General features: G+C 41.8%; 1 protein-coding gene across 1 annotated transcript in view; it reads left to right on the top strand.

Moving 5' to 3' along the window:
- The window catches only part of LOC311026342 (polypeptide N-acetylgalactosaminyltransferase 10-like), a 52,331-nt gene extending 36,720 nt beyond the window's left edge, over positions 1–15,611 (top strand). The window contains exons 6-13 of the mRNA XM_084029856.1: positions 10–193; positions 4,475–4,592; positions 9,439–9,546; positions 11,357–11,578; positions 13,352–13,468; positions 13,981–14,130; positions 15,120–15,355; positions 15,442–15,611. Of these exons, the coding sequence (XP_083885982.1) occupies positions 10–193; positions 4,475–4,592; positions 9,439–9,546; positions 11,357–11,578; positions 13,352–13,468; positions 13,981–14,130; positions 15,120–15,284 (1,064 nt within the window). The 3' untranslated portion in view covers positions 15,285–15,355; positions 15,442–15,611. The remainder of the gene's footprint in view (positions 1–9; positions 194–4,474; positions 4,593–9,438; positions 9,547–11,356; positions 11,579–13,351; positions 13,469–13,980; positions 14,131–15,119; positions 15,356–15,441) is intronic.
- Positions 15,612–15,656: the final 45 nt, after the last annotated feature.

Below are 15,656 nucleotides of genomic sequence, written 5' to 3'. Positions count from 1 at the left end.
GTCTCTCAGACCGAATCGCCCAGAACAGGAAGACCATTGTGTGTCCGATGATCGACGTGATCGACCACGACAACTTCGGCTACGACACGCAAGCCGGGGACGCCATGCGCGGGGCGTTTGACTGGGAAATGTACTACAAGCGGATCCCCATCCCTCCGGAGCTGCAGGGCGACGACCCCAGCGAGCCCTTCGAGTGAGTGAAATCTTTGATTATCATACCGTCTATCAGTGATGGTGCATCAGTACTACCTACTCCTCCAACGGGGCTTTGCTTCGGATTGAGAAGCACATGATTTTCTTCAAGAAATCAAGCTGACACACAGTGAGAAATTGATATTCAAATTGTAATTTTGCATGCTGATTATTCCTTTAAAATGCTCCGTAAATCTAAACTCCATCAGGCCAGGTTGACTTCTGGTTGAGGTGATGCTAGCTTGTGCAACGCCCACCGGCTGTGTCTTATGGGGATGCATCATTCGACACGCCAATTGACCAATCTAGAGCACTTACTAGAAGAGGTTGTCAAGTAGTGTGTTCCCCGCCTTATCCCGCTCGATGTTTCAGATGTGCGTAGGTGTGGACAGGTTGAAAGCAAAAGTGTTTCATTATTTTTTCCTTTTCGACTGAGAGCCCTGCAGGTGGGAAATCCGTGTGCCCATACAACGGGCAGTCCAGTGGAAGTTTAAACCCCCCCCTGAGCAATCAGTGTACTGCAGTGCTCCTCCACCTGTAGACACTGTGTCAACACATGAATTAAACATCGTGCTCAGCAGTTCTCCCACTTACAGCCACACTGTTGTACCACAAGTAGAACATGGACAAACAGGGGCCAAATGCCCATTTGTGATCCTTATGTATTTGTATTTATCAATATGTATAAAGGGCACACAGTCGACTTGGGTCACTTTATCAGCAACAGCAGGCAGTTTGTTATGTTGCAGCCTGCTAATTAAATCCAAATGGCCTCACCTGCCCTCGTTTCCTCTGGTCCACTGCATCACTGAGGGGAATAAGTGCATGTGCGTATCCCACGCTTACTCTGGAAAACAAACTATTAGCAGTTGAAGTTAGAAATTTGATTTTCTCTGTACACAACGGGCAATAATATAATTTCTGAGGGTAATTACATCTGAACAATGTGTTGTTTGTCTGTTAGTGAAATACGAGCTTACTTAATCAACACGGCACACAAAAGCCGAAGTTTGTAACGCTGCTCCTTTGCTTCACTTTGTCTCCGCGGTAATTAAGTCCATTCCCCTGCACTGATTCAAACTGATTCTTTGAGCTCACATTTCATACTAATATAGATTTAGACCAATTTTACAGCGTTGGGATATTATTAAACGCAAAGTCAAACACAGTTCTGTAAAATGACTGCAGCTGTTCCACATTAAAATCTTTCAGCCAGTGGGAATGTGGCTTAATGTCCACACCAGACGTGCCTAAATCCTCAATTCTCACTTAAATTTCTACTAATACAGCTGTCTACACCGGCTGAATAACGGCCCCTTGTTTCACTCGTCACTGTGACAGAAAGCATCTTTATAGGCTTCAAGTTGTATTTCCATGTACATGCATAACCGAACTGAGGGCTGCTGTCGTTAGGCAACAGCAAAGCACCAAACATGAAAGCGTCACTTATTTGTCCACTATAAGGCCAAAAGGTATGTAGGACATGTTTTCAATAGTTAAAGGCAGAGTAGGTCATTTGGAAAAACCACAGATTTTGAACACATCGCCAAACTGGAAAAAATAAGCCCCGCCCCCTTTGCTCAGACCTCTGTTCAAAGCCGCTGCAAGAGAACGCCAATCAGGAAGTAAGCATTGACAGACAGGCAAACCAGCCAATTAAATTCTCCGGCCCAACTTTTTTGATTGGATGGGGTTTTTATAGCCCTGCCACGGCTACAGATGACATTCTTAAATAATAATATAATACGCAGATTTCTAGTAATATAACAGGAGTTGTTTGTGAATATAATCACCTACTCAACCTTTAATGATTGATTGATTCATTTTAATGACCACACAGCCAGGCTGGTGGAATTTGATGTCAGCTTGGTACAGGTTCCAACTTACAAAACATATAACACAGATATACATACAGACATACACACTACACAATACATAAGGGCCATGCTTAATCCTTAATGTTCAGAGTTCAGAAAGTTTATTGCAGTTGGGATGAAACTGTTTTTTAACCGGGATGTTCTGGAGGCAATTGTCCTGTAACGCCTCCCAGAGGGCAGTAGCTGGAAGGCATAGTGTGCAGGGTGAGTGGGGTCGGAGATGATTTTCCGTGCTCTGCGTAGTGTCCGTTTGTGGTAGAGTGAATCAAGGGATGGAAGGGGTGTGCCAATAATTTTGGATGCTCTGTTTATGATGCGTTGTAGTTTCTTCCCGGAGAGTGAGTCTAGACTGCCGAACCAGACTGTGATGGAGAAGGTGAGGATGCTTTCTACGATGGCTGTGTAAAAGTGGAGCAGAAGATGGGACCTTACCCTGAACTTCTTGAGCTGACGGAGATGGAAAAGTCTTTGCTGGGCTTTTTTGTAGATGTGGTCTGCGTTTATTTTCCATTTGAGGTTATTGCTGATGTGGGTTCCAAGGATTACTATTTTAGATAATAATATCCTGCTATGTTTCAGTTTTATTGAGGCGTTTTCCTGTTTAAACATGACAGAAACAATGCCAGCTTCATAAAGAAATGTCTATAAACATGCTGATGTTGAATTAGGAATATTGTTGTCAGTTAAACATGTAATTGGAAACACAACAATTCCTTTATCAGACATGCATAACCTTCAGCTTTCATCACAAAAAAGCCACAGCAAACATACATGTTTTATAACATGCCATATTGTCATAATTTCTATTGTTTTTAATTTTGTTATAAAAAAGAAAAACGGGCCAGAGTGACAGCGATTTGTTAATAGACATAGACATGATGACGGTGCTGCTAGCTAGATTAATTTCATCCTTTTCCCCCTCGGAGAAGGAAATGTGCAGAAACCTGGCTGTTATCACCACAGGACTCGTATCTGTGTTCACTGCTCACGAGGCGTGGGAAGCCCAGAGTGTTTCTCACTGCTGACAGTACAGTAGCTGCCCTGTTTGCCTTTAATTGATCCTCCTCAGGGACGACTTTGGCGAGAGCAGACTACCTGCTGGCTGCCTGCCTGCTTGTGACTTCTACCTGATGAAAAGCTTGTAACTATGACAACCTGCTGTAACTGCGAGTGTGTATTGTGATATTTCTGCACTGAAGTGGGAAGTCATTTTTTTCTTTATTCATTGTTGGGGGGGGAAGGTGGGTTGTGATTGATCATTCGGATCAGTGTTACATGCGTCAGATTAAAGTAAGACATATGGTGGAGAGAGTGGGGCTCCTTACAAGAAATCAAAGACAAATGTGTGTCTGCACCTGCTGCCCCAATTTGTCTGCCTCAGGTGTGCTGTTGCTACAATCAAGAGGTGTACAGCTGCGATATAACAGCTAACAAGGCCTGCTCTCAGCTGCACGGAGCTTGTCACGGCAGACAGAGAGCCACAGTGCTCTGTAGTGGGTTAATTGGATCGGCACTGTTCAGTGCACCTTCATTATCTGCTGAGAAATAGTGCCTCAATACTCTACACGAACTCTGACTTTGGCTGTCTGACTCTTTGTGTTGTTTTCTTGTTTCATGGGCTTTTATTCCTGTGGGTTGAAAAGTTGTGTTGCTCCCTCGTCGAATCCTTCGCACTCCCAACTTGTCAAATACCGACGGTCGGTCACAACCCCTGATACGATCGCACGGAGGGCCCCTCCCAATCTGTTTGAACTTCGAGAAAATCCCAAGCAGCTTTTATTCCAAAACCCTTGCTTTTTCCGTTGTGAGACCGATATACAGTTGGACAATCTCAGAACCCATCAGCTGTAGGTCTGATGATGGATTAGCCTCTGGGGGCGAAGGCGACATATATTATATCTGATGTTCTGGTTATCTGAGTCAAGACATCTTCCGTGGGATGCTCAGTGTTTAAAGTCCAACCAGATTCAGACGGTCAGACGATTCAATCAGTTCCCAGAATGTATTTTATTGCATTGTTCTGCCTCTTTCCCTCTCCAACACTTAACTGTTTACCTGCGTTCATTTCAACATCCTGTTTTCCCACATGAATCCAGAATCTGTTTACAGAGATAACATACAGGCAGCTTCAAGGACACATTTTGTAAAGTGCCTCACTAATCAGGACGCTTTTGCTCAGGTCTTTTTCTATTTCTCTCTCGAGAAGTTCTCGCTGTGGACATTTTGACATTTCAGTTGTTAGTGATGATTTGTGATGATTTGCGACCTGTGTTTCTTTCATTCTAAAAAGAAAAAAAGAGAGTTCGGCTGTAGCTGTTGATGTACTGTACTATAAGTACTGTGTGTGTGTGTGTGTGTGTGTGTGTGTGTGTGTGTGTGTGTGCTGTATTATGTGTGTTCTGCAGGTCACCGGTGATGGCGGGTGGACTGTTTGCTGTGGACAGGAAGTGGTTCTGGGAGCTGGGAGGATACGACACGGGTCTGGAGATCTGGGGAGGAGAACAGTACGAGATCTCCTTCAAGGTAAAAATGATTGAATCACAAATTTTAAATAACATTAAAGACAGTTTACCTCATGTTGTTCATGAAAAACTGGCTAATTGAATGCTTGCAACTGATGCAATTTTTGGAATTTGCTGTATTTACTCAGCATCCCTTGACGACCCATTTGGAGGACTTTTTAGCCCTTTGACATTGTGTTATACACACAGTTATGATAAAATATGTCCCCATGGAAATTAATGTTGTCCCTAAGCCATCATCCTCTTCTCTTTTTGTTAATATAATGAAGGCTTCAGGTTTCTGTTTCGTCAACACAAGACAGATCTGTTTCATAACTGTTTCATAACCCAAAGGACCCTCTTTGGTTCTTCAAGAGTCTTGCTCCATTTCTAACATAACCCTTCAAATTCATTAGAACTTTATGAAATCTTGTTTCCTCTCTCAGTCAAAACCAACGGCTAAGAAAATGTGGAAACAAAATTAATCAAAACATAAATCTTTGTTCCTGGCGAGAATTTAATATGTTGGCAGTGTTCCCATCCCGTCCAACACAACCTTTAAACCAGTTTCTCGGAGCCTATTGTCTAGCTGACCTCTGACCTTCATGTTTTGAGTTTGCATGGGAGACGAAAAATCATGCCGTATCAAAATCATCCAGATTTTTATATTTTTATTGCATCAAGAGGGAGACGATCTCTGCTTTTCATTCCGTGTCCTACCAGTTGAATAAACCATGATCATAACCTTTTTCTATAACCCTTACTAATTAGATTTTGTGCCTCAACCAAACAAAACCTTTGCCACAGCAATGACGGATATCACATTCGTATTCATATTTTAAGAGTTGTTGAAAGACACAATAAGACAATAAATGTACTAGTTTACTAACCCTGGTGATAGGAGAAAATGCTCATATGGGTAATTTCAACAATCTCAAATGAAATGTAGTGAAACATGGATACAAATGATTCTGCATTGGGGGAAAAATTCCACTGGAATCCTTTTTCAAAGTGGACACACAAATTGAACACATCCATGTGACGATGTGAACGGCCAGAGATAGCGATGTATTGAATAATGTAAAAAAGACCGCTGATGGTGGGCGGCTAGGAGGGTTACCAGGGTCATGTAAAGACGGGACTGTAAACCACCAGACCCGTGTTCCAGTGCATTTGTCAAGGTTTCCCTCCCAACCTAATGCTCATTTTGTTGCATTAACCTCCCTCTACATAGTTATTCTAAAACGTTTGTTGACTAAACCCAACATTCGTCTTGTTGCGACAGAAAAGACAACCACACATTTTGGCAGCTGTTCCAATACCAGAGATGGTTGTTTCTAATACCGACAACATGGAGTAGGTTGAAGAAAGGCTCAGTTAGTTTCATTTCAGGGACATTTGACGTATTTGTGATCTCCAACACGGTTTGTCGGGGCTTCGCGCATTTAAAACGGCAACGAAAGGTCTCCACTGACGCCGACCGTGACCTATGGGCCCGAGCCTGATGAGAAAAGCACTTACATTTTCATACTGTTTTGAAGCTTTTCATCTTATTGAAGTAATTACGGAGATAATGTCCCATACCAAGGTTATTATTTTGGTCAAGATTATAGTACTTAGATTTGGCTATCAGCACTTTCCTAGCTGTGCCTCTTAACCCTACTTTATTCCCACAGATATTCAATTTGGTTTTCTTTTTTATTAAGATCCCTATTAGCTGATACAGACAGCCAATCTCCTGAGTAACAGGCTCTCATACTAATCCTCGCAGCCCGACCGCTGCTCCCGCAGACAGCCGGGGCCTCCGCTCGCACATGAAACACAATCACTTCATTCGCGGGTTACAGCTAATCTAAAGCTCCATCTCAGTAGCACAGGTATGGGAACATCGAGGATTTTCAACTCACACACTGATATAATGTCAGCACATGAGGCAGGCAGAGCGCAGAGGCAATATGACCACACGAGAGGATAGCGCAAGGCATAAAACTGAGGTTTTATTATTTTATTTTTTTTATTATACAGCTCCGGCAGTTCGGAGTTTCAGTTATGCAAAGATTTCTCCTAGACAGAGCTGCTCTGGAGGCAAGACATTATTAAACTTCCATGGATGGGAAAGACATTAGGTATTCCAAGTAAAAGTGAGCTAACTGGTTGGCAGAGGGAAACCTTTATCTAAAAGCATTTATTAAAAATTAAATTACATATATTTTTTTATTCATAACTGTAGCATTCAAAACTTTGGATACCTTAACTTCCCCCGTATTTGCTTCATAAGATCATGTTTTTGTTATCATGACAATGTAACGGCTTTTCAGATGAGCGTTTCCATGACAACACCATCAACTATTCTATATTGGCCAAAGGAAAACCAACTTGTTTATGACATATGGATTTTTTATGCATATATCTTAATGTATTGCCCTCTGGACCAGATGTCAAACTGGGTAAATGCAAACAAACTGAACATGTAAACGATGTTATGTTAAAAAAGCACTGGTCAGTCTATGCAGATCGGGGTGGGAGCCGGATCTAACCTCGATGATTTAAATTCCTGTTTTATTCCTCTTTCTGCTTATTGCTGCCTGGGTGAGGTCATTATTATTCATGCAGTGGAAGGGAACGCATCACAAGAGCCACTGAATTATAGTATATATACTGAACTTATGTTTTATTTATCCAAAGACACCAATAGAGACAACTCAAGTTTTAGTTGCACTTTTAGTCAATGTTGGACTTTTTGTCTTGAAGCTATATGTTTTATTCATGCAGTCAGAGTGAGTTCTATTGTTCTGTAGTTTTCTCTCTATCAGCTGATTGTGTTTCGGTTCACTGGTGGTGGAACGTTATCTGCTGCAGTGACAGTGATGTCAACATGGGACAATGAGGACGTCTTGGTTGTGCCTGGCTTTGTTTAATAGCCCTATGTTAGTCAGGCCTTGAAATGATTCCCATGTGGTGAGTTGCTTTGCTTACAACACAAATTCGATCTTAGTAAGTAAGAACGTTTCGAACGAGAGGCTCACATGGACTTCCGAAAAGGGCCTAATGAAAAAGATATCGCAGGTTCAGATAGAGGGTTCTGCTAATCTGCCTCAGGTCCATAAAGCCTTTATCTTTTTTAAATTACACTAGATTGAGAGCTTGCCCTCCCTATCAGAATGATAACAAAATAATAATGAATAATTCTGTCCTGCTATGTTCTAAATTGTAACATATTAGTTTGCCGTTCTTGTAATAAGGGTTACGCAATGTTGATGATGTATGTGGCATTTCTGACTTGAGTAAGCAAACTTAAATTCTGTTTCAGTTTTTGCCCCCAACATAATTTCAATATGTATCTAAGCTTGAAATAAAAACCCAGGCCCACCCATTTGCCAATTCCTGTATCCACCGTTGATATTTTCACTCAGCTTTAATCCTCCGAGTCCCCTGACAGGACTCCACAAAGCTCCTTATTGTTCCCCAACTGTGACCACGTATCAAGCCTCATCCTAAATTGAGCGGGTCGTTTTTTGTCTTCCAGGTCATATTCATATATTTTCTTGGTTGAGTCAAAGCCTTTGGCATGCGATCTACCTCCATTCTAACCACCCGGCCAGCCATTGCAATCACCTTTGCCTCATTTCCCTGATGTTTTTGTTTAAAAGGCTAATAGGATAGGTTAATCTGTTCAGGCCAGATGACGCCACATGGTTTTTCACTGGCCTCCATTATGGCATGCCACAATCTTGTTCATGCTTGGTCTCCTCATACGCGACGATTGGACTTGATATATTTTATTTATCTGTTTACATGTAAATGCACTGAAGCCAACCTGAGGTCAGGTCATTGCAATTACACAGGAGGTTCAAGACTGCCTTCACACCCTCTTTGAACTCTGTGTTGTACTTGGCTACACCTTGAAATCATGTTAAATATGTATATGCCATGTTCCCTCATATTCCTCTACAGTACTCTGAACTCTCACCAGCTACCGCCCGCCTCTAACCTTCAAATAGCATACATCCTATTTACATATTAAAGGACTTTACTCTGCAGAAACAATTTGGAAGCCCCACACCTATTTCTTCTCATATTTAGCGTGTTTGTTTTTGTGTTCAAATCCAGCTTTTCATTTCCCTACTTTTTTTTTGTCTTTGTCTTTAAAACAAACCCCTTTTCCATCTCCGCCTGCTGTCTCTAAGCCTTCCTTTCATTTCCATCCTCTCCATTGCCTCCCTTTCGTTATCTAGGTTTATTTTCAACACTGCAAGCCAAGAACGAGAATCATCACTGTTGTCTTCAGTATAGTCAGTCTTTAAAATGAGGAGCCATTGCTGCAAAGGGACTAAAAGAAATCGGAGATAAAATTTCTCGAAAGGAAGGTTCGTTTTTGTACTGAAGACAACCACATCAGGGAGGATTAAAATATTTTAAATCTCATTGTGTAATTTCACTTTTTCATGGAGACGAAACACTTTGTTTTCCTTAGCAGGTTTTGCAGTTGCCATTGTTTCTCCGTCATACACTCAACTGTCATAGTAAATTGTGCCAATGTCTTATCTTATCCAGTCTTTCTCTAATCCGACCCTGCTCCTGCCCAGGTGAAGTTTAGGTCATTATCACATCATAATTTGGTTTTGTTGTCTTCTCCTCTTTCTCCTCTGTCCTGCCTTTTCATCTATATTGCCTCTCAGTCTCCTAGGATGTATAAGCCTGTTAGAATCACTGTACGTCATGCCTCTTTCTTCTTAGCCATCGTCTCCCACTCATTGTCTCCTTTCTTCACCTTCCTTCTACCCTTCCACATCTTTGAATTTTTAAGATGGACACGGACACACAATAGGGATCCGTGTGATGAAACGGCCTCCTCTCTTCCTCTGTAGGTGTGGATGTGCGGTGGTCGGATGGAGGACATCCCTTGCTCCAGGGTAGGACACATCTATAGGAAGTACGTCCCCTACAAGGTCCCTGGTGGGATCAGCTTGGCGAAGGTAATTCTTCAAACTGCACCGCGTGTCTCCGCGGTTCACGACTAAAATGCAATCCAGCAGAACGGTCACAGATTTCCTTTGTGCTATAACAGTGTGATAAGGGGTTCACTGTCAGTACAATGTGATCGCATCGCCTCTGTTACATCGGTGTCACTATGCAACACTGGATTATATTTTTAGTCTGTCTCCTACAAAGTTCCCATACAAGTTGAACTTTAAACAGTTTGAAACAAGTGTTTAATGAAAAAGCACTGAAAAAAGGCAACAAAAATACTTTAGTAAAAGCAGAAATTTCATAGAAAACCCAACAAAAGTACTTGGTTAGGTTGTAGTAATGAATTGAATTGGTTTAACGACATAAACAGCAATCTTCTGGGGTAAATCCCTGTGTTTGGTTTACCCATCCACCAACATAATTTTCGCGAACTCATTTGAAACTGATTTGTGATGCGTCAAGAGCAAATCTAATGTAATTCTCAAGCCTGTAACTGTTAGCAGAGATCACTATATCCTGACTTTTACTGCCTTGTATTAGAGTAAGACTTTGTATTCCTTATAATACAGCTCAATATTGTGTTTCTAAAGCAGGTCTGTTAGAGAAGTGTGGTCTCCAAGCACAAGCTCGACCCAGATGGAATTATCAGGGGTTGCCATCTTATTAGCAAAGATGATTTTATTGACTTTATTGCTATGATGCAGTAATCACAAGTGGAGCTCTTCAGTCGGATTTAGTTCACGAAACAGCATGCTCTGCTGTGAAATGTAGAACTGACCTAAAATGAGATGTTGCTGAATAGGTGAGTGTCTAATTAAGCTCAAGTGGACAAATAAACAGACACATTAACATACATCAACAGTACACATATGGAAACACTTGCTGCACCTACACACATCGCCCTAATGCGATCTTAAGTGGTGCAGTGTAATAAATGGCAGCATTTTTCTCCCGTACGTCCTCTACTAAGTACTCTCCCCTTTCTCCTCCATGCACAAGAGCATTTTACAGTCGGCTCAGCACCTGCTCACAAAAGACCACCACACAAGAGTGTGCAGCATATCCACTATCTACAACCTATACGCCTTTGCAGGTGTTACTGTGAAGAATGAGCTTAAGGTTCTTTGTTCCTCGTACGCTTCAAAGTACACTTAATGAGAAATTGTCTAAAAGTGCTTAATCATCAGGGGGGTGTTACCTAACACCGTTCATTATGTATGCCTCTGCCGCAGCCTGGATGTTTAACTCAGTATTCAAATGGAAGGCACTGGCCTTTGTTTTGACTTTTTATTCTGACCAGCAGTCTTAAAACTGAACTTCAGTGGAATGCTGATGGTGCATCAGCAAAATGAAGGAGAAAATGGTAAAAAAAAAGTATTAATCCCTGTATAAATTAGAAAGAAAATCAGTTTATTCATCAGTTTTTTGCCTCGTTTTTATCGTGCTTCAAATTTCCACCAGTGCTATTAGCAGATTTCGATGGTGGAAAAAAAAAAAGTTTTACAGCTGCAACAAAGTAGCAAAATGTTGCCGTTCGGGTTTTCCAAAGTAGAGGCAGTAAATGGATGGCATTGTCGGAGCAGACTCCCTGAGACCGATCTTTGGCGCTAACAGCCTCCTATGTAAACATTTATGTTCACAAACAGTCCAACGTGGCTTCCAGAGATCATCCTCACTGCCAGAGACTGTGGGATTGTGTGTTTATTTGCAGGAGGCTCACAGACATTCTGGCAGACTTGAGATGCCTGCTGAGAAAAGTAGGAGGTTTAGTGAATGAATCCATCTGCCTTATTCTCTCCCTTGATTTGATTTCAGAACCTAAAGCGCGTGGCGGAGGTTTGGATGGACGAGTACGCCGAATACGTCTACCAGCGGCGGCCTGAGTACCGCCACCTGTCGGCCGGGGACATGACGGCCCAGAAGGAGCTGAGGAACCGCCTCAACTGCGAGAACTTCAAGTGGTTCATGAGCAAGGTGGCCTGGGATCTGCCCAAACACTACCCGATGGTGGAGCCCCCTGCTGCCGCTTGGGGAGAAGTAAGGCTTTGTTTCTGAAGCAGCTTTGATAAGTCCGACATGTTTCATAGATTGCATGGAGAAGAAAATGTACAGAGAAATAGACACACATCGAGAATGTTTATGTGCAGCCATGCTTCGGTGCACAAGAACGATAAAGCAACTTTGTTATCTGAACTAACTCCGTGTGTATCAATTAAAAGAACTGCAAGGATGGAAAATAACTTAAAATGTTGGACATCTCTAAATGTTGAACAGGTCAGTAAATCAAACTTTACTTGCACTGCACATTTTTTTTTACTATAAATGAAAAAAAAAGACACTATATATACATTTGCAGCCATATATATACCATATTATAATACATGCTAATCAAGAGAGGAACAATTTGTTAATAGCGATGGTATAAAACATTCAGTAAAATGTTTATTTCAAAGTATGACTGACTGCAATTATTCATTGAGCATACAGGCATCAACATATCAGAAGGTTCATGATTGATAAAAGGTTCTCTACCTTCTTATGGATTCAGAAACAAAAGTAAGAGATATAATAATATCAAAGGAAGGAGGAAATGAGTATGAAGCTAAAAGCAAAGTTGAAACAACGTTTTTATCCTTTTATATTGTTTGAGAATGTCAGCGCTTTCTATCTCCACTTAAATAATCTAGAAAAATGTGTTGACGCCTAAAGGCTCCTCATGGTTCTCGGAAACAACCAGACTCTTTGAAGTTATTCACCGTGCATTCACCGTGACCATACGTTGGAGACGTGGACACTTTGGATTTTTGGACAAAGGCAGGAAAACAATGTCTCTGATAATGATTTAGTTACATTGTATTGCTGTGTATGAGGTTTGGATTGGGCTGCCTTGGAGCCGGAGGCGACTGGTGACCATCCAAGGCACCTTTAGTGTGCACTTCAATGCAGGATTTTTGTCTTACCAAACCTGAAACACGAGTGGGACTTTTCCAAATGAAAGAGGTGTGTGCATTCAGCTGGAGATAGCGAAAGCAATATTCCCAAAAGACAGGAAACGCTGATGAAATATGTTTGCAATGAGACAGGATTTTTTACTTCTCCTCCTGCATGCTGCAACTAGCATCAGAGCGTCTTGAGTGCACACCGAGGGGCCAAACATGCCTTTGGGCCCCTTCCAAGTGCAAAAAACAACACATTTTTATGAAACCAAAAGCACATAGTCCTCTGCAATGTAGGTACATGTTCATTTGTTTATTGAAAAGGGACGAATGAATGAAAATGTCACGTCACAATTAACCATGGACAAAATAGTTGTGTTTTAGGATATTATAATCGTCACAGCATTCTTCATATAGCATCACAGAGGGAACACATTTTTATTGTACAGCGTTTTAAGTGAAAAACAAATAATCAAACAATGAATGATGAATACATTTCTAAAAATGGCAACATTGTTTGTTGTTACATGATATTTAACTTCTCTACCATGATAGTGATTCACCTATCTGAGTGTGTTTTTATACTGATCTCTAATAAAATCTTATGTACACACAAAACCAAATGGTTATAAGAAACTGAGACTTTTTTAGACTTTGGAGAATTATGTTTTTAAATTGAAAAAAAAATCATGTTTATCATAACACATATCAAACTAGATAAAAAAAAAAATCTCTCTCACTGTTGACTAGTGGAGCCTATTTTTATTCAGAAGTAAGGTCTCACAGGGGAGCGACTTTGCCTTGTATATCTGACGGGACCAAGAAGTCCCTGTGTTTGGTGACTCCATGTGTGTTTTTAATGTGTGTTTTGTAGATACGGAGCGAGGGCAGCGGGATGTGCATGGAGATCAAACACTTTGTGTCAGGAAGCCCCATCCGCCTGGAGAGCTGTGTGAAAGGGCGAGGAGAGGTGGCGTGGAGTCACGGACAGGTGAGGGTCATTCAAGGCTCGGTTTCCTGTTGTGGGAGGTTTGACGTAAAACACTGTATGTTTGGAGCGCGGTTTTATCTGAAAGACGCATGAACACACTCGAGCAGCTTCAGCAACGCGAGGCCTTTTATGTCCTTGGTAGTTTATCTGGGTATATTTAGCATGTCTCCTGAGACAGCGATGTTGGTGTAACTGTTTTTTTTTTGTTTTAATGAAACATGTTGACCAGATGGATTGCTGTGATTTTGAATTTTTTTACAGACACCATGGGCCCGCAGATGAATCCTAATTATTATCTATTGTTTGTCAGTTTTGGACGTTTGTGCCAAATTGGAAAAAAATAAATTGTACCCCTGAGAGATTGTGTTCATGAAAACGGATGGATGGACAATCCCAAAACATAATGTCTTCCGTCACCAGTGGGGAGTCATAAAAACGATAGAAAGCTCATTATGAGCAACAGAGAGGAAAACGGTGCGATGTTTCTAAGAGTGGAGACGTGTTCCCTGCAGGTGTTCACGTTCGGTTGGAGGGAGGACATCCGGGTGGGCGACCCCATGCACACAAGAAAGGTCTGCTTCGACGCCGTCTCCCACAACAGCCCCGTCACCCTGTACGACTGCCACGGCATGAAGGGCAACCAGCTGTGGCGCTACAGAAAGGTACGGCAGAAAAACGAGATTCGCTGGTTATTTCCAGCTCTACCCTCTAATCAGCCTTCCCACTCTGCTGCCGTTGAGATTTCTTCGGTCAGCTAAGCATAATTTCAGCCCATTAATGACTAATTTCAACATAATGTTGACCATCTGTTAAACATCTAATTAAATGAATGTGGTGGGAAAACTGCAGGATGCATAAGCAGCAGATGTTACACTTCCCCTGCTACTGTTTTCTTGAAAGCCACACTGTGATGTGATTTGAGCATCTTTCAGCTTATTCTTCTGACACCTTTTTTTGTACAAAAATGTGACAATCCTGGTGAATCTGTTGGTTTCAGCCAATTCATCGCGGCGTGCTCCACTCAGATCTGTGGGACAGATGTCTACCAGTGTCTTTTTTTGGATGCTACCTTCGACCATGCAAAAGTCAGACATATTCAAAACAAACAGTGGCTTTTAAGTTAATCTCTGCAACATCTGTTGATCACGTGAAACATTTAGAGAATTTTAAATTACACAGATATTTCCCTTCGGAGTCGATGGAGAAGAAAACAGAATTAAGGGAGGGCGAGTCGGGACTCAGGAGCTAATTAAATAGATTTTTCAGGCACAGAATTGAAAAAACAAACAAAGATAAAATCATGTAATTGCCCCAGGGGCATTCTTGTCAGATTCAAACAATACATAATATGTATATTCATATATGTTGTTTTTATTTGTTGCTATGCTATGTAGCTGCTAAGGTTAGCATTTCAATCTGGTAAAAAGCTCAACATTAGCTTGGAAACAAAACTGTTAAGATGCTAATATTTGCATGGTCATATTCTAGGTTGTTTTATGGTGATTGTAATTTGGGATCACAGGTGTCAAACTACCAAAAAAATGTATTAGCAAAAAAAAAATTTGCTCCAAATTATGTTATCGTTCAACCCAAAAAATAATGGGATGAATGCCTTGTGGAAACACCTTATGTCTCCGTCTCCGTCCTCCAGGATAACAGTCTGTACCACACGGTCAGTAACAGCTGTATCGACAGCAGCCCGAGCGAGCGGCGGGTCTTCATGAACACGTGCGACCCCTCCTCTCTGAGCCAGCAGTGGCTGTTTGAGAGAACCAACGCCACCGTGCTGGACCACTTCAACCGGGGCGCCAACTGAGGCCATTGGACGTTGAGACGAGGCGTCCCCCAACAGACAAAGACAATGAAACAACGATCTCCTTCGATCCGGTGAATGACATGTACTTACTTACTTACTTCTTGAAACTTCATTTGAGGTGTTTTATGCCAATGTTGTCTGTTCCACTGCTGTCCAGATAAGAATGGAAGCTACAAGTGAACACGGTGCTCCTTCAGAAACATCCGCCGTGGAGCAGCAGCGATCCAGTGGCCGGCTGAGAGCTGAAGAACCGGGTCGGAGCACACGCAACAACAGGCAGAATACAACCAATAACGGCATGAGCTTGTGATGAGGAAGAAGGTGCAAGAAACGTATGTTTGCTTGAGCAATTCTGTCGTCTACTGCAGTTCG

This window comes from Eutrigla gurnardus, assembly GCF_963514095.1.
Source record: "Eutrigla gurnardus genome assembly, chromosome: 15".
NCBI lineage: Eukaryota > Metazoa > Chordata > Actinopteri > Perciformes > Triglidae > Eutrigla > Eutrigla gurnardus.
The sequence above is the reverse complement of the archived record's forward strand: the minus strand, read 5'-3'. Positions and strand labels throughout refer to the sequence as shown.